Source organism: Pithys albifrons, chromosome 13, assembly GCF_047495875.1.
Source record: "Pithys albifrons albifrons isolate INPA30051 chromosome 13, PitAlb_v1, whole genome shotgun sequence".
NCBI lineage: Eukaryota > Metazoa > Chordata > Aves > Passeriformes > Thamnophilidae > Pithys > Pithys albifrons.
The window spans coordinates 9,632,422-9,657,706 of record NC_092470.1 but is presented as its reverse complement, the minus strand read 5'-3'; the positions used below and the strand labels follow the sequence as shown (position 1 = coordinate 9,657,706).

Genomic DNA, 25,285 nt, shown 5'->3' with positions numbered 1-25,285 from the left:
CACCATTTCAAGACACAGACTACCAGGAAGAGTTTGCTCACTGTTGTCTGATGGCTGAGCCGGATTCTTCACTGTTTTGCAAATGAAGTGAGAAACTCCCTGACTTGTCACAAATAGTCTCCCACTACTGAGGAGTACGGAGTGAAAGGATTTGTGCACCTAACCTGTGTGATAATGGATGCAAGGGAGCAGAAGAATGTCTTTTGGCTGCTTTGTAGTGCTGTGAGCTCCTGGGGACATCAGATTACAGATAGGAACCATGTAGCAGCTCTTGCTGCCATCCAGGGCAATGCTGGAGTAGCTCATGGTGCACACGTGAACACTACCATCGTGTTGGAGTCTGTGCTGAATTGCAGCAATCATGAGAACTAAGTATTGCAATTAGAGCTGGTCCAAAGGTTAGAACTCGTCTTCTCTGAGTCACCTCAATTGCTTTTGTTTTGGGAGTGTCCAGATTAAACAGTAAGAAGAAATATGAGATAATAGTTAGCAACTTTTTGTGTTTATTGAAATAGGTTTATCAGGAATTTGGTTTATTTTAATTGAGGCTTAAGTTGTTCTCCAATGTTTCATAAAACACAAAGAATGAAGGATGAGTACCTTTCTCTGGTCAAAGGTAGATGAGTAGATGAGTACCTTTCTCTGGTCTAGCTTTAAATGTATGTGGTATCTCTTATGTTTTCATTTAACAGTTTTTGACTGTTGAAATTTGCAGTTGAAGACTGTTTAAAGATATGCGGGAGGTAAAAAAATGCTGATGCACTAAAACCCAGAAAGTTTCTCTGCTTCTTTGTCTTTCTTAATTCCAGCTCACTTGCAGAGTAAATCTTGCTACTTAGATCATGAAAGAACCTCTAGGTATAACTATGCAGTGAAATGTTTTCCTATATGAGATAACTTTCTGGGTTTAGGACTGCTTCTGCGACTCCTTGGCACTGGGGTGTCCTGTGGAGGTGTTTCTGAGAAGCAGTCTACATGAGCCCTGTACAAGGACAACATGTCCCTGTGGAGGAGGCTCTACAGTGGTGGAGTAAGTAAGAATGTGAGACACATTTCCTCCCAGGTTAGAAAGCAAAAAAGGTATTCAAGATTCCTTTCCTAGTGCAGCAAAGAATGAAATCTGGGTTTACAATTCCTAGGGGGTTTTATGCTTGTGGTCATTAAGGTCAGTTGGACCAGTTGGCACTGGAGTTGAGCTCTGCAAGGCCGACAGCCTTGTCCACCTTCTCTCATAGCCTCCTCTCTTGTACACACACAGTACGTGAACACCCACTAGCAAGTGGATCTGTTTTTCTGTCCTGCAATGTGTGGACAGATGTATTCCATTTCTATTTGCATACCCTTTAACTGTGAAAGTTTGGGATGGCCCAGTTTCAGCACTGTTATATCTCTAAGAGAGGTAATGAATCTTACTTTTCCAAAATAACCAAGATTCAGTCAGATATAATGTCTTTAATGGGGAAAAAATGAGTTTATTCTTCAAACTTACAGAAATATAGATCATGGGTAAAATCAGTTACTCAGTACAGAAGTTCAAAAAATGTGTCATGTATTATTTATTCCTTTCCCAGGTAGGTGTGCTTCTAAGCTCTTCTGTCTGTCAGAGGAATAGATAACACAAAAATCCTGTGTAGAAACCATCCACTTCTGAAAGTAGGATGCCTCTGAGGTATGGTTGTGAGAGGCATCAAATATGTCACTCTCTTAAAGTAGTACCTCAGCAGAAGTCTCAGGAAGCCTCTCTGATGCTGGCTCTGGGAGAGAAAGTTTTGTGGGGGGTTATGGCAATGCTCTTGTGCAGACAAGTTGTGTGGTTACCTGCTGAAGCATTGCTAGTGCCCAATGCAGAAGGGAGACCAGTCTGTACCTGCTCTGAGGCCCTCACAGTGCTTAACTGTAATGTGGGAATGTAGAAGTCTTAAATGCCACACTCTCTGGACTGACTAACTGAAAAAGCACTTCTGCTGGGGGGGTACACTGTCTAGGTCTCACTAATGTTAGTCATCCTCCATGTGCAGCACAATGTTCAGTCATACATGGTGTCAAACGTGGCCAGGAGTGGGCTAAGAGGTGCTCCTGCTGTCAGAAAAAGGAGACAGGCTGGTGGTGGAGGAGAAGGCTGGAGCCACTGAATTAATGTTACATCTGTTCAAAGTTTTGTCATAGACTTGAGAATGCTGAGAGTTTACCCCTATCCCAAATAAAGCATTTAATAAGGGTTAAATTACTGTGCTTTATCTTCCTGGAAGCTGATAGAAACAAAATGAGACAGGGAGTTAAGAAACAAAATGAGACAGGGAGTTAATGTTCCATTCTGTAATACTATTGCAAAGAGAGTTCTTGGGATGAGATGAAGAGACCCAGCTTAACCTCTAGGCATCTATTATTGGAGCCCATTTAAAGAACTTTGAGTTGGAAAAGTCTTTGCTGGAGTTAATGGGAAATGCCAGGGTAGGAAGATGTTCCCAGTGCTTGACATCAGTCAGAGCCTGGAGAATCTCCAATGTGTGTGTTGGCATTTATAGCATGTCAGGATAGTGTCCTTACTCCTCAAGAGTAAAAGTTAAAGCGAGTTTAGACAATTCTGGTCAGTTTTCCACTTCAAAGGAAAAATTAATTTCTTGTTTTTCATTGTAGTACAGTTGCAAGCAAATATTTTTTGAGCTATAATAAGAGATCTTGTGTTTCAAATGCCTAATACCCTTTGTAGCAAATGCTGCTTCTGTGCATTAATTTTTCTCCCCTGTGTAGTAGTCAGTGGTGCAAGTCCCTCTTTCCTCAGCACTCTTTAGAACGGCCTGAGATCTTGCATCATTTCCTGTCATCTGTCCAAAGCTATTTATAAGACGTCTGCTGATTCTGGCACATAAGTAAAATCCAGTTTTCCTGAGAAAACAAATAGTTTTGAAATGTAATCCCTCCCATCAAGTGTCTCAAAAATACTGAGAAAACCTGAAACAACCTTGAAAATCTTAATGAAAGCTAAGACATAATAATGTTGGGGACTATGGGGAATTGAATAGTCCAATATATTTTTAGTGGAAATCTTTAGAAATAGATGGTATAACGACTTTAAGAAAATGTTAGAGTATTAAGGGAAAGGAGGTGTTTCCAAAATATTTTTGCTAGCAAAATAAAAACTTTGGGCTTTGATCTCTGAAGATATAACAAAAGTGACTCAGGGTAGCCTTTGCAATGCTGAGTATTTGCTGTAAAATTTGATGGTAGATGTTCTATAAAATGTCCCTACTTTTCAATATTTCTTAGGTTTTCTCTCTCTTCAGAAGACAGACTGGGGTAGTACTCTGGCAGGGACAGTTGCAGTCATTAGCGAAGCACTGTGCTTCCAGTCAATCTGCTGGGTTTGATAAGTGCTATTTTGGGAATTCTGCAAAAGCGTTTTGGCCACAGATAAAACACACCCTCAGCAACAGCACTCTCATCAGCTTCCCACAGGCCTGCCCTGACCCTGCTGGCACAGGCCTTCTTGACTCTTTCTCTTTAGCCAGTCAATATGCTGCTTGCTTCTGAAACAGCTGCGTCCGTGAGCTTGGGACATTTGGAGACCACTGTGTATGGGGCAAATTGAGTCAGAGGATGGTCTTGGCCTGAGTAGTCACAAAGACAGTTTCTTAGTGTATCTCCCAATGCGGCTTGTTTCATCCCATTTTCACAATCCACCGTAAGAAGTATTAGAGTGCCCCAGATTGCCTGGGCAGGATTGGAGTCTGAGCCCCATCCACAAAGGTCTCTACAGGGTACAAATCTAAGTAGCAGCAGAGGTCTAAGACTCTTCCACAATGACCAATTGATACTGCTTTTCCAGCCTCCAAGTTTCTTCTGGCAGTAATGGATCATCTTCTTGATGGCCGACAAAGATTCCCTTCTGGCCATGCCAATCATATGTAGTTTATTGCAAAATAATATTTGAAAGTGTCTGAAAGGTCTCAACATATTGCGCCTCTCTTCTCTCCTTGTTAAGCCTCTAGATAACATTTGTTGCTATTAGGATGTAAAAGTTGTGCAGCTTCAGGCTGCTAAAGCAGTGTATTAGCTGATGCCCATGTATTTGTATTGAGCTTTGCCCCCTGTAAATGTGTTTGACAAGATTCTGGTTGGGTGAAAATGTTAGTAAATGTTCATCTAATCATTTTTCCCTGTAAGTGACAAGCTCTGCAGCACCAGCTGTATTTACCATCACACAGCAGAGGCTTTATCTCTGTAATGCAATAGCAGTCAAAATGCTGCATGTATGAAGGTTTACAGTGCTACAGGAATGAACAAGAACAGTTCTGCATAGCAATATGTATAGTTCTCCAATTAAATGCAAGAGCTCTACAAAACCATAAAATTGTTCTACATAAATCCATCAGCAGGCCTTTATAACTTCTGTCCAAGAGCTGACATTTTCCAGTAGGGATCTAAAACCAAATGCAGTTTTTGCTGAGAGCACCCAGTCCTGCTTCAAGGGCATTGCTCCACATTGCAGAGCTCAAGATTTTACAGATATTTAAATATCTGCAGCCTTACAATTCTAGCAGCACTGCAGCTGATTCAATAGCTGGCATAAAGGCCTTTCAACAATTGCTCTCATGCCACTTCAATAGGCAGACATGTTCTCCTAACTACTTCACTTGAGGTTTTGGAGGTGAGAATGAGAGTGGTGTCTTCCTGCAGGTCTGAACAGGGGAGAACTGTCAAACACAGAATTCTCTTGCATTTGAAGTGTTGAGACAAAAACATTTGGTGGCCCTTGTTTCTGCTTCATCCCACACTTTGCTTTGCCCTTCTTCTGTAGAATATTTTTCAGCTGTAGATTCATCCACTCACTGGATCTACAGCTTGATTTCAGCACATCTCCCATGTCCCATGCTGGGAAGTCAGAAGAAACTCGGGTCACTTGGAGCACCCCGACGGCGAAAATGTTGATATTAGTCATCCTTTAAAAAATTGAACCTAACACCTTAATGGCCTACCTTTGTAAATTTCTCTACATGTTCGCTACTCTGTGCATGAAATACTGATAGCTGTCTCTGTGCAAGGAACTAATGAGGAATTAATGAAAGGCTGAGAAGCCCTGCAAGTGAACTACACACACGGAGGGCTAATGCTTTCAGTGATGACCCAGCCACGAGCCAAGTTTTCTAAGCTGTGCTGTTCTCCCTGCATTGACATGGCTTTGCCAGCTCCTGCTTTAGGCAGCTGCTCTGTCCCCTGTTCTAAGAGTTGTTTAAAACATAGAAAAGGAGGCAGTGGAATTGCCTGACTTAATAAAACTGTGTGATATTAAGCAGGGAGTCTTCATGCAGCTAGCAGTACCTAAGTGTCCTAGATTGCTGATGAACTACCAAGGGGGAAGAATGACTTGTTCTAAGTGTTTAATGACTTTTTTAATGACTTTTTGTCCTACAGAATTTCCAAAGTGTGTCGCATAACCCATTTATTTCTAACCTTAAAGTTGAACATCTTCTACAACTTTCTTCTTCCACCTCCATTTGCCCTTTGTACTTTGCGGCCTTTGGTTTGAATTGGGTCTGTTAATGATCTATTCTTTTCCAGTCTGTCGATTGTTTCACACAGGGAGGAAGATTTTAGGATTTGTTTTTTTCCTTTCTTCCAAGTCCTCTAATACTGTCATAGTTTCTTTCCTGATTAGAATGTAGATGGTACAAATCTTGCTCTAGCAAAGTCAGTCCCATCAACTGAGTGCAAAAGAGGTGATAGCACACTGTCGTCTGTGCCCAGGTACCTCTGGCTACTGCCAAATAGACTTTAAAATAGGGCTTTGATGCAAACATTTCTTCAAAGTTTTTAAGATGGCTGCTTGTGTGTGCTTATCTGATAATAATGCTGGTAAGAAGTATATTTTAAGATTTATTGGGAAAACTTTAAAGTCTGCAAATACACATAGTGCTCAGTAGAAAAATGTGTTTGTGTTGAAAAGAACAAATATATTGCTGTGTCTCATATGCAAAGGTACAGTCTGACCTCTTCCAGGAAATGGAGGTGCCTAAGAAGTGACGACACCTGAGCTGTAGGTTTATCAGTGAAACTCAAGTATATCTGGGCTGTTTATGCTGAACATCAGCACTATGAAACTGTAAGCTGGAAGAGCAAGTGATTTGTAAAGACTTTGTTTAACACCTGCAGAGAACTAGGCTGACCGGGGCAGGCAGCAGTTAAAGGAGACCCAACCTATTAAAAACTCTTGGGATGCCTGCCAGGAAAACCAAATCATACTTCACGGCCCAAAGCACAGATAAGCAGGAACAGGCCAAGAAGGCAGCAGAAACTGAGTGTTTCCTGGACCTCTCCCCATCCCCTTTTAATAAGTGGATTTTTTCTCTAAACTCATCCCTATCCCCATCCAAAATTAATCTTAGACTTTGGTAAGAAACAAGGCGAGTCCTTAAAAACATATCCTAGGATCCATTTCCTTTCCTCTGACAGGACCTCTAAGTCCATCAGGAACAGCCTGGTGCCACCCCAGGTACTGGCTGCTGTCAGAGGCTTCCGCTGTGTGTCCTAGAAAATTCAGCTACCCAGGGAACTGATCCTGCGGTGTAGGCCAAGAGCCAGGTAATACTATAGATACCTTAATCATAACTGGAGGTGGAGGCTGCTTGCTGTGAGGCATACAGCAAAGTTCAGAGCCTCCTTTGAAAATATTTTGAATCATTAAGAGGGCTGTATAATGCCATAAAACAAAGATTTCTTGCAGAAAGGCTCAGAGAAACAGTGGAACTGAGACAAAAGCCTGATGCTGCCAAGTTACCTTGGGCAACCTTTGCAAGCCGTCTCCAAATCTTTCTTCCCTTGCCAATCATAATGGGTGTGGACACTTAAAAATACTTCATTCCCTTTTATGCCACAAGTAACAATTCACACACAGGACTGAAATATTACACTGGAATTTACTGTTTGATCTTTTTGAACTTGGATATAATAAATGAATCATTCCTTCAGTTCTAATTATTTTTTAATTGCTGGTCTTTATGAACTTTGAAATCCAGTTATTTTCTTACTCTGCATTTCACTGACAGTTAATATCTGCAAATGTTTTAGAATGGGTTAGTATCATAGGCATGTAATACAGCATATCATCTTCATACTATAAAAATGTGGGGAATAGGGAAAGAATCTGTCATATTAATTTATAGCCTAATCAGTAAGATATTAAAAATCTGAGAACAGATTAGCAATTTGCTGGATTAGATACTTATAAATTGCAATGTGGCACAGAAATTCTGAACAACTCTCACATGTACTGTAATTCTATAAATAGTGGGGCTGAATTAACATTCCTGCACCATGCTCTTCCTTTTAAATTACTTTCCTCTATATTGCAGGATCTCATTCACTACCACAGACTACATTCTTGGAATGGCAGAAAAGAATTTGGAGGGAAAAGAAAAAAAAAAAGGTAGATCTTGATTTATGAATTAGGAACCCAGAAAATGGTGGTATTTCTGGGCTATGTGAGATTTCTTGGTGTGTGTGTGCTACCCAGGTGAGGACGCTTGCTGCTTACTGCAAGACTCCTCTGTTTGCTAAACTACTTTTCAAACAGTCTGGGCTGCTGCAGAGCAAACTCCACGGATATGCAACTTCTGCACCTGACTGAAATGGCACTGTGGATGTTGGCAAATAGTCCCAATGGGTAGAGTATGATGATCAGCTCTCCAGGTGCTCTTTCAAGCATGTAATACAGCATTTTTCTTACTGCAGCACCCTAGAATCGAAGGATCAGATTGCTCTTTTTTTTCTCATAATGAAAATACTTCATATGGGTGGAGGGATTCTTTAATTAACTAAATAGCTCTGGATTTAGACATGCAACCACTGCTGCTCCTGCCTTTTTTTAACTCCCAAATCCCTTCCTTTAGTTGAAGTAAAAACTCCTCTTTGGCTTGGCTCTGGTTGTCGTCCTAACATTGCATCTTCCAAATATGAACTACTGCAGTTTTTTCTTTATAGAGTGTATTTAAATACAGGCCTTCTGGAGCACACAGTGCTGTAATCTTCCAGCTCTGCTTTGCTGAGTGGGCAGAAGAACTTCAGCTTTGTTTCTGACTTTGCTGCACTGTTGGCAGCAGGGTGAGCTGCCTATCAATTAGCAAGCATTGTAACGTAAAGTGTCGGTTTGGTTACTGACTCCTGCATGTTTGCTATTTGCAGCCTCTGCACTCCCCAGCGCCCGGGTCACCTCTCCTGGTAGTGGGGTCAATAGCGGAGTTAGCAATGCATCTGGCTGTTTGAAACAGTTAATGTTTGCATGCATAATTGAGGAGGGTTTAAAAGTTACTTAAAAAAACTTCAGAGAATCTATGCAGGAAGGTCTTTGGATGTTGATGTATGACTTTGTACTTAAAAAAGTAAAGTTACATGATTTAAAAGTGCAAGGGTCAATTGGATGCTTCTGTCCAGATGGTAGCAGAGCAAGCTGTAGAGCCCTATTGCATGTAACTTCTGTCCTAGTACTAGCTATAAATAACCTCTGTTTAACCAGCAAAAAATAGTATTAATTGTTTTATCACCTTTTGAGTCATCCTGCACTGAAAAGGCTTATGAGGGACGTAGGAAAACTGCACCCTGTCTTGGCAGTTGTACCGAAACTGGGTTAGTGGAGGCATAAGGCTCTTTTGATACCTCGAGGCCTGGTGTTCTCATACCTTTCTCTCCCCACTAAGTCTGCTGTATAAAGGTCTCGGGTAAAAACTGTAAAGTTTTAATTTTTTTTCCTTATTTGGTTGTATTAGTTGTGATTTTTTGGGAAAAGCAGACTCCTACTGCCTCTGCTTTAAGGGAGGTGCAATAGCAAGACAGAAATCCTTCCTGGTGTCTACAGAGGTGACAGCAATGTCAAGGAGTTTGTGGGCAGAACATAAAGATCTGCTATGACACCAAGTCTGTAGAACATCCGAGCCCAAGTGTCACCCTCGGAGAAGGGAACCCTGCCCGCGTTGTGCCGCCTGCTGCCCTCCAGCTGTGTTGTTGTTTCTCTGCCACGTGGGACGTTTCAAGTGGGGACAGTTGAACCGGTGCCACACAGGCTGTGGCTGCGGGGACAGCGCTCGCTCGGCGGGGACCGCGCGGGGTCTTCGTGTCCCAGCGCTCCGGGGCCATCGCTGAGGGCACCGCCGCTCACCGCTCCGCCCGGCGCCCCTGTCTGATGCGTTTGACTCAACTGGGCTTCGGCAGCGCTGGATCGCTCGGGCTGAGCGGGCACACGGGGAGCGCTGTGACTGCGGGCCACAGGCGAGGCGTGAGGCGGTGCGGGGCTGGGGAAGGGGCCGCGGGCTTCCGGGGGCTGTCGGAGCATCGCCGCTCACGCGGGCGGTGCTTCCCTGCGCCCGCCCAAGCGCCCGAGCACCGCCCGGGGCCGCCTGCGGCGGGCGGAGCCGCCGCCGCCCCGCCCCTCCCTGCCCTCCGCGCCGGGTTACATGGCGGCGGCGGCTGCGGCAGTGGTAACTGCGGCGAGGCGGGCGGGCGCCGGGCGGGAGCCGGTGGCGGAGCCGCGGGGCTCGGCCGTGTGAGCAGCGCAGCGCCCGATGAGCCTGGGGAGGCCCGTGAGTTTCGGGGGGCGCCGGGGAGCGCGGGAGGGTCTCGTTCGCCGCACGCGCGGGCCCGGCCCCGCCGCACAAAGGCGCTTTGTTCCCGCCCGCCCGCCCGGCCGGCGGCGGCGCCCCCGGCCCGTTCCGCCCCGCTCCCGCCGCCGGGGCCCGGCCCGGCCCCTCCGCACTGCGGCGGCTGCGGGGCCGAGCGGGGCGAGGAGCGGCGCTGCCCGGGCGGGCGGGGGCGGCCGCGGCCGCGCGGGGGGCGCTGGCGGCGGCTGCGGCGCCGGGCCCGGGGCCGCCTGTGCCCGTGCCGGGGGCGGTGGCGCGGTCTGAAGGGCGTTTGAAGGTAGGGCAGCTCCGGGCGGGGGCGCCGGGCCCGGGCGGCCGGGGGAGCGGCGCGGGCGGGCGGGCGAGGCAGGCTCGTCCCGGGGGGTGGCGGGAGGAAGGATGTCCTTTGCGGGGAGAGGCTCGGCCTCTCCAAGCCTGCGGAAGTTTTGCTGCTGCAGTTGGCGCTGCTCTTCAGCCGCCGTGACGGGAGATCGGGCACAGGTACCCCCCGCAGCATCCGGTAGCCTTTTGTGGGGAAAGTGGCTTAATACTCTTAGTTAAGTAGCTTGAAACGGCCGACGAAAATGGACTGAAGAGACTGGTCGAGTTTTGTGATTTGGGAGGACAGGTACCCTTGGCTAGGCAGGCAGGATGCTCGCACTTGGCATCTGTAGGATATATCTCTTTCTGACTAACTCGGGGATCAGCCTGACAATGGCTGTTAATTGTGTTGAGGATAATAAAGAAACGGTGGTCGGCGTATTGTCGTATGGCTGGTGCAAGCCGTGCTTGTAAAGCTTGGCAACAAGCTTTATATGTGTATATATAAAAATAACATTGTCGTGTGTTTATAAACCAACTACAAATTCCGGAAAGCGGTGGCTTAAAATAGAGGTACATTTTGGTTTGGTAATTGCTTTCAGAAAATGTGTGCTGCAGGGCTAAAATGGGAACTTTGATTTCAGCCCCTCGCTCAGGCTCAGTCCTTGCTTGTGTGGTTGATATCTTTAATTCCCTCTTGGCTGGTTAACTGCTCGGTGGAACAGCAGACCGTGGCAGGTCTGCCGAGGTGCAGGAGGCTGTGGTAAGCTGGTGGTCAGGTTCTTCAGCGGGGATTTTTCACTGAATTATCCAAAAGGAGGGCCAAACCATTTTTAGACACGATGCAGAAAAACGCACAGGATTTTTGTGTGTTTTTACAGATCCTTCACAAGATTTATAAACTAATAGTAACATTTGCTTACTGCCAGCACAGAGTTCCCTAAACAGTGTGGGGAGCAAGTAGGAGGCTTTAGAAAAGCGACAGTTTCGTGAGTTGGACGATGACTCACTCTGCCTACTGACTGCAACGTGGCTGATCTAAAAAAAAAAATGCTTCTATGCCCCGTATTTTTATAGTCAAAGGGATAGTACTTATCAGTTGTATAATATGTGATTAGTCATTCTTGGTCTTTCTCTTGTGAGTAATGATTTGATCATTATATGGTCGACATAATCAAATTAACTGATACCTTTCAGTCTTATTTGTATTTCTGAAAAAGTAAACATCTCATACCTGACCGATTCAGTGTACATCCTGTTTCCTGAAAACTGTGATAAATGCACGTGCAGAAGCTGAGCACGAATTGAAGGGGCTGCTTTCGTAATGCCTGAAATGGTCATGTGTGACTCTGTCCTCTGGCACTAGGGATGATTTCAGAGACTCTCCGTGGGTCACTTCTGTTTCCCTCTCCCAAGAACTGACCCATTTTAAAACCATAGTTGTAAACCACTTAAGAAACCGATATCTTTGTGTTTCTCTCTTTAGACTTCGTGGGAGGAAGAAATAAAACTAGCACTTAAAAAAAAAAAGGTAGTCTTGGAAAGGTGACAGTTACCCTAAATGAAAACGTCATTAGCCCGTTAAGCACAAATTGGGGTGATAAACCCTCCCTTTTTTATGCTATGATCTGTCATGTGCTTCAAGTGGTTACAGCAGGTACAGCACTGAGGAGGAGTTTGTTGGGTTTGTGTATTTAGTGTGTATTTTCAGGATAGACGGTTGGACCACTGAAGATGTACAAACTTAGCGCATATTGATGTAGTGTCACTCTTTGTAAGTATTGGTGTCTAAAAAAACCCCTGCATCTCATTGTTTTTCAAATTAAAAAACTATTATAAAATGCAAAGAAGAAAATTAGTTACTTTGAGCTCTCTTTTTTGTTTGTTTGAGAGAAGCTTTAATTTCTTGTAGTTGGTTACCCTTTAAGTAATTGTCATCTTAGAGTAAGAGAAAATTTGGGGTCAACTCTTAGGTTAGACAAAGATATGTGAACCTGCTGCAGCATCTGCATCTGTTACATTTCCAGTGGAGAATTTTCAGTGTCAGTAAACGAAAAATCACTCTCAGTTACTGAATCTTAATTAATTTCAATAATGGAGCATTTTTGCTAGGGCAGTCCTTGTCTGTCCTCCTGATGCTCCTGTGAGGGTCCTGTATCTGTAATAGATAGGCTGCTTCTTGGTCAGCTTCCCAGGACTAGATCCTGGTTTGAGTATTAGCTGGGCCCTGCTTCTCCTGAGTTTGGGATTAAGTAACTTGCTCACAAATAGGAAATTTGTAGGAGGATCAGGTCACATTAAAGACTGCCTGGGTTGCTTATGTTGTCAGCATTTGTTTCCTTAGCTAAATCCTTCTGATTCTGGACATCATTACATGCTCTCTGAAAACATTCTAATTAGTGGTCACCTAGTGGAAGGATATAGTATAAACTGATGGCTAAAATTGCTTCCTTTCAGAGATACAGAATGAAAATTTTAGGGCTCCTACTTCAGTAAGCAAGTGGGCCATCTCTCCTGTTCTCCATGGACCTGTCCTGTCCTTGCTGCTGTCATGCTGCACTTCTGCTGCTCCTTTTCATCCAGTCAGGGCAGTAGGCGGTAAGATTTGAGTTATGATGAAGAGGTAGTACATCATACTCTCTGCTGCTGCTGGTCATCTTTTGGAATCTGTTTCTGTGCTGTTAAATGGAACAGGCTAAAAGAGAGGTTCCAGATGTGTCACCCAGCTGGTGCAAACAGATTTGGCATTGCTACGTATTGAAGACATCAGCAATGTGAAACAATAAGCCTAATTATGAGGAAGAGTAACAACTGGTTTTAGAAGGTCCCAAGGATATAAAATACAGCTTATTGGAGGGTATTTGATCAGAGGCCTTGGACCTTGAGTTAGCACAGAATATAAGATGTTATTATGGAAATTCATTTTTGAAGCTTATACTGATTTTGAGGTGGGGGGTGTCAAAATGAAAGTGGATGATGTGCATTGTTTTGCAGGCAGCAGCTCAGAGTGAGTGAACTCAAAAGTGATACACGTGAGTGAGAAAATAATTCTAGGTGTAAAAATGTTAACAGTCAAGAGGCAGGCTTATGAGTTTTATAACTGTGAACAGTGTTGGGTAGTCACTGATGCTGTCCTCTTCAGGATAAGTTTTATTTTTGTTCTTTAAGTAAATTCATGGGTATTTTAAGAGAAGTCTTTGCTTTGTCTTATTATTGATAGAAATTCAAGATGTTTTGGGGAAAAGTAATAGTGTTACCTCATTATGTTTGTTCTGAGGCTATAAACCCTTGTAAAACTTAATAATTAGGACTCTTGCCAGTGCTCAGAGAAAGGAATCCCAAGGCAGTAGTTCCATGTGCTGAGCAGAGAAAGCTCTGAAGATCAACACATCAGTGGAGGACAGCTCAATGCTTTTCAGTTTAGAAATACTACATTTGGTGATCTTTATTTAAGAAGAAAACCTGAGCAGAGGATGTGTTTCCTCCATTCCTGTGTTTGTCCTGTGGCTGTACAAGCACCTGGAGGCAGGTGTTGTGTGGCAGGAGGGAATGAGTGACCCGGGGCACTGGGGCTGTGTGACTTGGTGGCAGTGAGGCTTGAGCCTGAGGAAGGGCAATACTTAAATATGTTGAAACAGTCTTGTTTCTGTTTGCCAGTATGTCTTCCTTTCCTTTCCCCTTTTTCTCTATACAATTCTAATGACTTTAGTGAATTGGGGCCATTATTTAGAATATGTAAATAACTTGTCAGCTGCTCTGTCAGGAGTGAGGAGACTTGTTTTGCTTGCTCCCAGTTGTCCCACTGAAATGCTAGCACAATTTTGAGGAAAACACTTATACAATTAATTCTGAAGTGTTGGGATAGTTTGGAGAGCTTTACATTTATGTAGGGGTTAGGCAAAGAGCTGAAATCTGTTCATCTGAGATTGAACAGAAGGTATTTAGTGGTTTGATCTGACCTATAGTTGTTGGGGAAGAACATTCAAGTGACTTGTAATGGAATTGCCCAAACCTTACCACACTGTGTAAGTTACAGCTTTGACTCTTCTCTCTGTGGCATTTTTGAACCTTTAAAAGAAAAGAGGATGTTGTACAAAAATGTAACATGTGGTCTTTATGACTGCATTCTGCTGCTGCTGACGGGAACTTACTGAGAAAATTGCCAGTTTGGTTTTTCATAAATAGTAGGTGAATTCATTACACTATTAAAAAATAAATGATGTCTGAAAGTGCCATGTGTTAGGGGAAATGGTTGTGGAATATATCAGTTAGTCTGTAACATGTGCCTGCTGCTAGTTTTTCTCCATAATCTAGGTTGGATAAATGTAGATGTAACTGATAGAGTAATATTTGTCTGATAAGTATAAATTACCCCTGTGCTCCCTGTAACAAAGAGTCTGTAGAGGCAAAGTTATTATCTGAGATGTTGGTAAACTTTATCCAAAATCTTTATAATCTTTATAAGTGGCATTGGATGTGGACTGTATATTCTGGAAAGTGAACAAATACTGGGAGTGCACAAGCCTTACCCTTTTCGTTTGAACAGTACCTGGTTATCTCTTATTAAGGTGAAATAGTTAAACCTGATTTTGTCTTTGAGTAAAAGTTTAGTGCAAAGAATTACTCTAAAATGTAGTGACTGATGTTAAGGGTATTGTTGTGTCTGAGTTGTCTCTTGGTACTTCTTCAAAAGAAATACTTTCTTTGTTATTCCCTTCTTTACTAAGATTCAGAAGAATTTCTCATTGTGTGCCATATATTTCCTATAGATTATATAAAAAAACATTCACAGTATCTTTAGAAATGGTGGTTGGTCATTATTGTCAGTTTCCTACCACAAGTATGAAAACTATATGTCATGTTTAATTAGTTTAACTTTTGTGGTGGTTTCTTATTTTGTAACTGAACAATAAATAAGTTCTATATTTAGGACAATTTCATGAGTTGGGGAGGAGGAAGACTTTTGTATATGCTGGAGCACTGATGTATTTTTCTTTGCTTTTCAGGTTGTCACGGAGTAAAATGGATGGTAGCTTTGATTGTGATTGTGGTGAGCTGGAGCCACCTGATCATTAACAGAAGGCATCTTTTGTAAATCAAGAGCTGCCAGTTTCTCACATAACTAGACTGTAAACAAAGGAGATATAAAGGAGGAAGAAGGAAAAAAATAGTGCTTACCAGCACCATAGAATGACGCTGCTCAGGACCAGTCCAACACTGAATGTATCTGCACTGTGAGGAGGAGGATGTTAATAGAAGCCTATTATGTGCATATTTATTCACATTTTTGTTAAATGTTAACCAGTTTAGCACAGTAGAGCTGAGTGCATAATATGTCATTTCATTCCGTTTGAGTTTCTTGTGAGTATTTTCTTTAATGTCTGCAGAAATGCTGCACCTTTCTTGAACTATGAATGCTGCAATCTTTCTATCTTATGCTCGGTTTGAGTTCTAGAGCTTACGGGCTCTAAATTCAAGGGGACACAACAGGCCTGGCTGGCTCATAATGAAATGAGAGTGTCAAGAAACCATCTTGCAGTCAAAGCCAAGTGTTTCTTCTCCCTTTCTCTAAGACCTTTCCTTCAGATACCAGTGGAAGTGTCTCCGTGTGTTTACAGAAGTGTAGTAGTTTGAGGAAAAAGAAACGTAAAGAATTTAAAAATGGCAGAAAAATTTGAAAGTCTCATGAACATTCATGGTTTTGATCTGGGCTCTCGGTATATGGACTTAAAACCACTGGGCTGTGGTGGAAATGGCTTAGTTTTTTCTGCTGTCGATAATGACTGTGACAAAAGAGTGGCTGTCAAGAAAATTGTCCTTACAGATCCCCAGAGTGTTAAACATGCTCTACGTGAGATCAAAATTATTAGAAGACTTGACCACGATAACATTGTCAAAGTATTTGAAATTCTTGGTCCCAGTGGAAGCCAGTTAACAGATGACGTGGGCTCCCTTACAGAATTGAACTGTGTTTACATTGTCCAGGAATACATGGAGACAGATCTGGCTAATTTGCTAGAGCAAGGCCCTTTACTGGAAGATCATGCCAGACTTTTCATGTACCAGCTGCTACGTGGGCTCAAGTATATTCACTCTGCAAATGTTCTGCATAGAGATCTCAAACCAGCTAATCTTTTCATTAATACTGAAGACTTGGTGCTGAAGATTGGTGACTTTGGTCTTGCACGAATCATGGATCCTCATTATTCACACAAGGTATGCAGAGAGTGGACATATCTAAGTGATACACCTGTGCCTTCTTAAAATAGCATCTTTCTCCCTTCTGCACAGGTAGCTGGGCTGTGGAAGGCCTTGTTAGCAGGTAGGGTACCATGTTAGGGATCATGCAGTAGAACTGAAGTGCTTGCAAATAGAATAAAACAGGTCACTGAATGACATGCTTTGTCTCAGGATGGCTACAAGCATAAAACTTTTTTTTTATTATATGTGTTCAGAAAACAACCTGAGATTAAGAGCAACATTTAGAGTCATAACTATAGTAGCCTTAGATAAGTTTATAAGAGGTGCATTCAAAATTGTGCAAGTGTGGCTACTTCCTGGGGTTGTTTTAGAGATACTGTCTTCCTGGTCTAGATGAGGTTTCACAAGGGAGTTTAGTATAATTTCTACATTTATTTGGCACCTGAGAATGAGAAAGTTGCTGCAATACCTCATTTGACTAACAAATAGTGTCATAGTTCTATATGGCTGCTGTTCACTCAAAAAGATACTTGTATTTCATTTAGAAAGGTAGAAAAGTACACAGTATGATCCCTGGGACCTTCAGACCAAGAAATCTTGTAGTAGTGCATTAAAAAAATAAAAAACAAGTAATTAAAAAAAAGTCCTAAAAAAGTAAGTAATTTTTTTTCTTTTAATTAATTTCTTTAGGGCCATCTTTCTGAAGGGTTGGTTACTAAATGGTACAGATCGCCCCGTCTTTTGCTTTCTCCTAACAACTACACTAAAGCCATTGACATGTGGGCTGCAGGTTGCATCTTTGCTGAAATGCTGACTGGGAAAACCCTCTTTGCAGGTAGGTAGAATAAAAATGTGTGTGTATTCCTAAAAGGAGTGGTACTGCTTAATTATCTTCCCCAAGAAAGATTGGTTCTCATGGCTAATACCAATAGTTGTTGATACCAGCTATGCAGTTATATAAACTATAAACTGATGTATTTGTAAAGCAGAAGGCATTTCAATTTTGGTTACTTGTATTGATGTATATTTAGACAAATCACAATTTAATGTAATACTCATGTATGGTAAATCTGTACACAAATATGTTAAGCTGAATTTATTGTATGCCTAAGAAGTGTTCTAATACCTGTGTGAATTGGTGTATCCAGGGAGTATTTGAGGATTATGAATGCACTGAGTATCATATGCATAAAGATTTTTTTAATGTCAATCTAATCACTTCCTGTTTCTCTATATTTTAAATATACCCAGTGGTATATAGATTTAAGATTTAAAAATGTACAATTCAGTGTGACATAGCAAGGAAATGCACAGCCTTCAGCTCTTCCTAATAAGATAGGAGGCAATGCTGTGGTCTCACTGGACATGTCTATATTAGTGCTTTGGTAAGGACCAGAAGGAAATTTTTGGAGCGAATCTCTTGATGACCATCCTGTGCCATGTTGCTGACTTAGCTCAGTGCACAAACTAGAGCCTTTTAGGTGAAATGAAACTGTTACTGGCACTGTAGGAGATCCCTGACAGGCATTCGGTCCATGGGAGCAGATGAGCTCTAGTCTGGAGTAAACCTCTGAAATGCTTATTCTTTGTGCACCCTGGGGCCAGCAGCTGCTGTCTCATTCAAGCTTGCTCTTGGATTTGCTCCTCTTGGTCTAAATTACTGCAGTAATGCAGATAAAGAACTAAGCTTGTATTTCAAAGTTCACACTCCTTTAGATGTGTGGACTAAGAGCACACCTCTGCTGTAATTCTTAGCATTACATGAGAAGGTAATTAAATTATCTTTTTCCCATTAAGTACTATTAGTGGAGAACTGTCACTTGAAAGCATTATTTGGTAGAAATCAGCACTTAATATGTGCAGAGGTATTTCTTAACTTGCAGGGAGTTGCTTCCTCTTTGAATTACTGACTATTGGAGTAAGGTCTAAGTGTACTGAATGCTTGGCTGGTAAGACATTTATTCGGTTCCCATTGCATCCAGCACTTACACTGGCAAATAGTGGAGATATGACAGTTATCCTGTCATAAGACCCTGAATAAAATTCTTTTGCAAAGTTGTTTAGAGAGCTTGATTTGGTTAATTTGCAGCTTCCTGTCTACTTCTGAACCATCTCTTAGGAATCCTGCTCTCTGGAAAGCTGATGAGAATAGGAAGGAAGAATGCAGATTAAAATTGCAGAATACCTGGGATAAGTGAGGGAAGTTGAGGCAGAAGAATTCAATAGCTGTTCCAAACAACTTCTCTGGTTCTTTGTGCTAAAAGAATATTTTAAAATGCTCATTTTGCTTGAAGTGGAAAGAAGTCTGATTAATTTTTAAGATGTCAATAATTATACATTAGAATCTATTGTTCCAGCAAGTTATAGGCACTATAACATCTGATAGATCATATTAAGTAATTCATAGTAGTTTGAAACAGGAGGACAAAACAGCTTTTTCAGTCCACTAAAGAAGTTGACAGGAGGGCAGTACTAACTCATTTGGACAGTGTAGGTCTCTGTCAGATTTTCTATAGTGACTTTGCCTCAGCTTTTCTTTAAGCCACCTGACAGGATGTCCGGCGAAGGCTGCCGTGCTGTGCGTGCCGCTGGAGTAACTGATAGTGTGGAGGTTTTGAGATGTACAGTCTCCTGCTGGCCCCATTTATTTTTATATATAATGTCACATGCATCAGTATCGCTTGTCATTGCCCTGAGCTGCTTGGTGAAGGAGGGAAAAGCTGGCATGCAAATAATCCCATATAGTTTCACCTGCTAGTTGAATCTCTAGGGTCCCTACATCCTTGGAGCTGAACAATAAGTTGAGTTTGACAAGCTCTATTTCTGGGTACTCCAGTGCTGAATATAGATGCTGTTCATTATTCAAAACTGACCTGCTGTATAGATCCTTATAGTTCTTACCCAGAGAGACTTCAGGTAGTGCTAGAAGTGTACTATAATTTCGATCATAATGCAGTACTTCTTTTAAAAACCATATTATCACTCTGCTTAAGTGACAGGTGATTTTTATCTTCCACTTGATAGCTAATGCAGGATTGCCGAATAGAATATTAATACAAATGGTTGTGGCCTGTAAGTTCTCTTTTCTGAGCTAAACCACTACCGTTTTTATTAATAAGGGACGTATCATTCAAACTGAGGTCGAATACTGAATTAATTAGGTGGATCAGTTGAAAGAGGAGGATTGCAGTATATAGTCCATAACAAAAAGATAGGGTGTTGCATAGAGAACCTCATCCATGGTGAAAACATCCTTGCAAAAGCTTAAGGTTAGGTCCCTTTATCTGTGAGTAGCAGCTCTGTAATTCTTCACGCACCACCGCATTTCTTGAGAGCTCTTCAGATTTATTACCATTTAAATTCAGAACTTCAGCCTTTCCCCTGTTGCAGATTATAATCTTTTGCTGAAAATAGCTGCTCAGAACACAAAATTTTGACATGCCTTTCATATGCAGGGATCAGAAATGTTTGGAGTTGAAATGGCAGCTTGTATTTTCTCTTGGTGCTTAGGTGCACATGAACTTGAACAGATGCAGTTGATTCTCGAATCGATTCCTGTTGTACATGAGGAGGACCGTCAGGAGCTCCTCAATGTAATTCCAGTTTACATTCGAAACGATATGACTGAGCCACACAAACCTTTAACTCAGTTGCTTCCCGGCATCAGTCCTGAAGGTGAGTAATTAAAAAAAATACTTCCCATATTTCAAAATCATAAAATAGTGAGCAACTTTGCAGTGCAGGTGTGTGATTGTTAAAAGTAAGTTTGAGAATCTGCGTTGTCTGAAGGATTACCTTCTACTGTAATAAAAAATATTCTAAGCTTCCATAATAGCTGCTTGGTCATCTTTGGAGTAGAATTATGAATCTCTGCGGGACCTATTTGTACTGGAATTGCTTGATTTTGAGACACTGGCCTTCTAAATACAAGGAAACGTTAGAATGGAGTCAGTATAAAAAAACTGTCTTTCAAATGTTTTTAGAAGAGTCCCCCAAGCAAAGTGACAGCAGTGTTTCCTGGTAGCTGTTAGTGGATACTTACTTAGCTTGAAGCATTCTGTCTCTTAGTATTTTTTTCATACTTTAAGTTAAATTATTGTTGATCTTAGATTTGATTTACCTTTCCAGCTTTCCAATGGATATGGAATGCATATTTGGCAGTGCACTGTCAGTAGCTGATACTTCACGGGCTGCTACTTTGAAGCAAGTAGAGCTCTACAGCAAAGCACGGCACTTTAATGTTAAACTCTGAATAGCTGAAATGTCCTGTTTAATGGTCACTTTTTCTCTGCAGCACTGGACTTTCTGGAGCAAATTTTGACGTTTAGTCCCATGGATCGATTGACAGCAGAAGAAGCTTTGTCACATCCTTACATGAGCATTTATTCCTTTCCAACGGATGAGCCTATTTCAAGTCATCCTTTTCACATTGAAGATGAGGTTGATGATATTCTGCTAATGGATGAAAGTCACAGCCATATTTATAATTGGGAAAGGTAAATTTATCACTTAACTGTGGTAACATGTCTGGGTGGTTTTGTGCTTGAAATAACATTGCTTTGTGGGCATCATTTCCTCTTCTGTTTGTTTCTTTTTCTGAAGTTGACCTGAGTATAGAATTTTCTCTTAGAGACATTGTCATTGAGTTAGACTGACTTCATTAGACTGACTTGGATATGCTGGTGCATTTCTGAGATGCACTCAGGACTCTAGAACCTAAAGTTAATCTCTCCTTTCCTCCCCCCCCGCCAAAGTATTTCTCTAAAAAATAAAATTTATTTAAAGAGAGTTTTAAAGTATGATTTTCTTGTCTAATGCTTAGTGCATATAATAGTAAAGAGATACAGAGTAGTCATCTTAAGTCAGTTAAATGCACTTTCTGGAAAGAGTTCTGTAAATGAAATGAGCTATTGTACATAATTCCAGGTTTAAATCTTTCAGATGTGCATTTGAGGATTGCTTTATGCCAGATTAAATGAAAAACCTAGAAGACATATTCAAATGAATTAAGGAAAAGCTTTGTGTTGAATTGTTATTGTTCTATAAGGCAAATTCTAAACTTAACTGTCTCTGTGTTTGGAGCTAGAACATGGTTTTTAGCTGCTAACACTTAGAAAATTGTTTTACAGATACCATGAAAGTCAGTTTTCAGACCATGACTGGCCTATTCATAATAACTTTGAAGCTGATGAAGTTCAGCGCGATCCAAGGGCTCTTTCTGATGTTACTGATGAAGAAGAAGTGCAAGTAGATCCTCGCAAATATTTGGATGGAGATCGTGAAAAGTACCTGGAGGATCCTGCCTTTGACACCCACTTCTCCACTGAGCCTTGCTGGCAGTATTCAGATCACCATGAAAACAAGTATTGTGATCTGGAATGCAGTCACACTTGTAATTACAAAATGAGGTCATCTTCATACCTAGATAATTTAGTTTGGCGAGACAGTGAAGTTAACCATTACTATGAGCCCAAGCTTATTATAGATCTTTCAAACTGGAAGGAACAAAGCAAAGAAAAGTCCGATAAGAAAGGCAAGTCTAAATGTGAAAAGAATGGGTTGGTGAAAGCTCAGATAGCGCTTGAGGAAGCATCACAGCAACTTGTTGAAAAAGAAAGGGAGAAGAATCAAGGATTTGACTTTGATTCTTTTATAGCAGAAACCATCCAGCTTAGTTTACAACATGAGTCTACTGATGTTGATAAATTAAATGACTTGAATAGTTCAGTGTCTCAAATAGAGTTGAAAGGAATAATATCGAAGTCAGTAAGCAGAGAGAAGCAGGAGAAAGGAATGGCTAATTTGGCACAGTTAGAAGCTCTGTACCAAACTTCTTGGGACAGTCAGTTTGTCAGTGGAGGGGAGGAGTGCTTCCTCATAGACCAGTTCTGTTGCGAAGTCAGGAAAGATGAACAAGTTGAAAAAGAAAATACTTACACCAGTTATTTGGACAAATTTTTTAGTAAGAAAGAAGATGCTGAAATGCTAGAACCTGAGCCAGTAGAAGAGGGGAAGCTTGGGGAGAAGGAAAGAGAAGAGAGCTTTCTCAGTAACAGTGGAGAACTCCTCTTCAACAAGCAGCTTGAGGCTATAGGTATTCCTCAGTTTCACAGCCCTGTTGGTTCGCCTCTGAAGTCAATACAGGCCACGCTAACGCCTTCTGCTATGAAATCATCTCCCCAAATTCCCCACAAAACCTACAGCAGCATTCTGAAACATCTAAACTAAAACACTCAGCAGACATTTCTTTTATATTCATGAGATGTGTTTGTCTTTTTTTATTACTAGTGTAAGTAATTTTTTTACTTGAATCAGATGGTGTAATTTGGGTATGGATTTCATTAGTTTTCTGTTTACCATTGTTTTTACAATCCAGAATTACTTTCTATACATGAGTTAGTTTTGTTTTTAAACTGGCATGTCGTTTGCACACAAAATTAAAGAATAGAGCAAAATAATGCAAAATGCAGGAGGTAACAAAAAAATGCACTAAACCAAGTAAAAAACATTCTCTCAGTAAAACAGAGTCCATGTTTTGCAGAAAACGAACCTTGCCTTGAAATTTACACAGTGAGACTGTACATAATTGCATGAAAATATCTATTTTTCCCAAAACATTTTTTTCATTCATGCGTATTTTAGGGTTTTTCATACTGTAAACATTTCTTAGACACATGATACCAGCAGCAACTGAAATGAATGCAGAATTTGGTACGCATGTGTTATCTACCTCAAGGTAACAGCAGTATGTGGCAAACATTAACCACCCATAGTGCTTCTCATTATGCACTTCTATTTAGCCAGCATTATTGTAGTAGCTATTCCTATTGAAAATCATTCAATATTTATAAATGTTCTGGTATGCATTCTTTATAGTGAAGTGTTAATATGCAGCACTTTTATTTATTTTAGCAAATAAGTATATTTCTGTAATTATAGAAAGTCAACTTAATTTTTGAGTTACTTTTCAGATAAAAGTTTTTGTTAAGCACTATGGTTTTATTGCCTACATAGCTGGATATATATTAACATCGGCTTATTCTGAGGCTATCCAATACATTTTTTATTTTTTAGTTTTCATTTCAAGTAAAGCACTCACTGTGTATAGGAATTTGTAATTGGAGGTGCTTGATCTCTACAAAAGAAATTAGGAATTGCTTTATTATCAAATGCTCCTAGAAGTCTTAATTGTGTTCATTTTTTAAAAATTTTGTAATGTTAGTTGTGTGCATGGAAATAATTAAGGTACAACATTACTGTAGGTTAAAGTTCTATATGGTGAGACATTTTGTTTTTACTGTCTGTTTTTACTGAATGATTCCTGTCCCACTCCCAACCCCCCTCAAAAGCAAGCATGAATAAAATTAGGTTAAATATAGCATGTAGCATCTCGGTCTTTTGAAAATTTGTTTTACCTTCTGATTTTTTGAAATACTGGATGTATCATTGGCTCCCCTGTTTAAAACGAAAAACAAATAAAAACATGGCCAGCAAAAATCACTGTTGGTTTGTGATGCTTTGTACACTCACCTGCACTGCCTGACAGAAGGTGCTCATGGAAGCAGGAGAGACAGTTGTGTAGTCTGCCCTGGAGCTGCTGCTGCTGGGGATGCAACACCCTGGAAGGAGACTCCAAGAGATTCTTTCCTCTCTGTCCCAGTGTCTGCAGCCTGTATTGAGGAAAATCCTGTGTTGCAGTATGGCTGTGAGAGGGTAAGAGTACAGCAGTGTCTGTGACCATTTTGCTGGAAAAAAACCCCAGTTGACTTTGAGAGCATAAGTGAATGCTACTATTTACCAAGGCAGACTAGTGTTAGTGTTAAAGCTGCTGTGAGTGTGTGTGAGCACCTTCATGTCGCTGGCAGCCTGCAGTGAGGGTGATCATGTGGGTTCTTTAGCCAAGAGCCTGGCTGGAGCACTTTCCCAAGGAGATTTCAGGAGTGTGACCAGGTAACCCCTGTGGAGTGTTTCAAAATCTGCAGGTCAGGTCTCTGTTGCAGCAAGCCCTAGAACAGCATGTATTTCTCTTCCAGTTCCTCCTGTCAGAACTGTTCCTGAGGGAGCTAATTAACTGTACAAAAGCTACATCTTTTGGCAAACTCCTACAGCTTTTTCCATGACAGTGTTTCAGTTCTTCCAAATGTTTCCATCCCTGCTCCTCTGGCGGTAGCACATTTGCATCTTGCCTAAAGCAAGGATGTGCCCCTTCGGTGTGGCCGAAGGTGGTGAGTGAGGGAGAGGGGACAGGATGCTTGTCCTTGGGCACAGTCTGTGAACATTTGTGCAGCCACATCAGTGGGTGTGGGGGGCTGTAGGGAGAGGGAATGACCCTCTCTGGGCCAGGGACTGTTCTGAAGTCTGGTGGGTTTTGCTGAGATTGGATGAAAGCAGTGGGTGGGAAGTGCATAAGGACTGGAAACAAAAATCAGCTTAAAAACACATCTTGTGCAAAAGGAAGGGGCTTTTTGTTGCTGTTTTTTTTTAAGAATACAAATGAAACTTTAGCAGTACTTAAGAAACCTTGTAATGGTACAAAGGGAACATTTTAACACTGAAAGGAGGAGAGTTAAGTGTTGAGCTTAAATCCAGTGTGGTGCTTCACTACCTTTGTCTTTCTTCTACCTTGTGCTGGAGGAGCAACTCTGTACAGGCTCTGGTCTCTGCTTTGGTGAAAACCCTGCTCTCCTAACGGGCCTCTTCCATGGGTCACTGCAGGGCACAGCTAGGCAGACAGGATTATTAGCTGAAGGAATTCCCTATGTGGAGACAATTAAAGAAAGTAAAAGTGCTTTGTAAGGACCATGCAAAGTCAAGTCTATTGCTAGAAAATTAAGGTACTCTGAGTATGTTGCTGGGAAACTGCAGGAGTCCTGTGTTGGGAGAGCAGCCTGCAGAAACCGCAAAATGCCACAGGGTGGTCCCAGGAGGGGGAAGGTGGTTTCTGCCCCACACTCCTCAGCCATGCCCATCCCTTCAAGGAAAAATAGGTCAGTTATATGTGTAAACATTTGGCTGTGACCTAGCAACTGAATTGTCTTTAAAAACAAAATATGGAAGAGGCTTAAATTATGAACCAGATAAAGGGACCACTGTTTCATGCCAAGGTGCTTGCCAAGTAAAATGGAACACCCTAATTAACAAAGAAGCAAACAAGAAAT

At 41.6% G+C, this 25,285-nt stretch overlaps 1 protein-coding gene across 7 annotated transcripts in view; it reads left to right on the top strand.

The window, feature by feature from the left end:
- Positions 1 to 23,627, top strand: part of MAPK6 (mitogen-activated protein kinase 6) — a 29,362-nt gene extending 5,735 nt beyond the window's left edge. For 2 of the 7 annotated variants that reach the window (XM_071568671.1, XM_071568670.1), the window contains exons 2-7: positions 7,350 to 7,423; positions 14,933 to 16,142; positions 16,818 to 16,962; positions 19,638 to 19,802; positions 20,422 to 20,623; positions 21,257 to 23,627. In XM_071568671.1, coding sequence (XP_071424772.1) covers positions 15,588 to 16,142; positions 16,818 to 16,962; positions 19,638 to 19,802; positions 20,422 to 20,623; positions 21,257 to 22,355 — 2,166 coding nt within the window. In that variant the 5' untranslated portion in view covers positions 7,350 to 7,423; positions 14,933 to 15,587 and the 3' untranslated portion in view covers positions 22,356 to 23,627. Of the gene's footprint in view, positions 1 to 6,450; positions 6,580 to 7,349; positions 7,424 to 9,411; positions 9,570 to 9,884; positions 9,904 to 14,932; positions 16,143 to 16,817; positions 16,963 to 19,637; positions 19,803 to 20,421; positions 20,624 to 21,256 lie in introns of those variants that run through there. The other 5 variants (XM_071568672.1, XM_071568668.1, XM_071568669.1 and 2 more) reach the window with 4 other exon arrangements.
- The last annotated feature ends 1,658 nt before the right edge of the window (positions 23,628 to 25,285 follow it).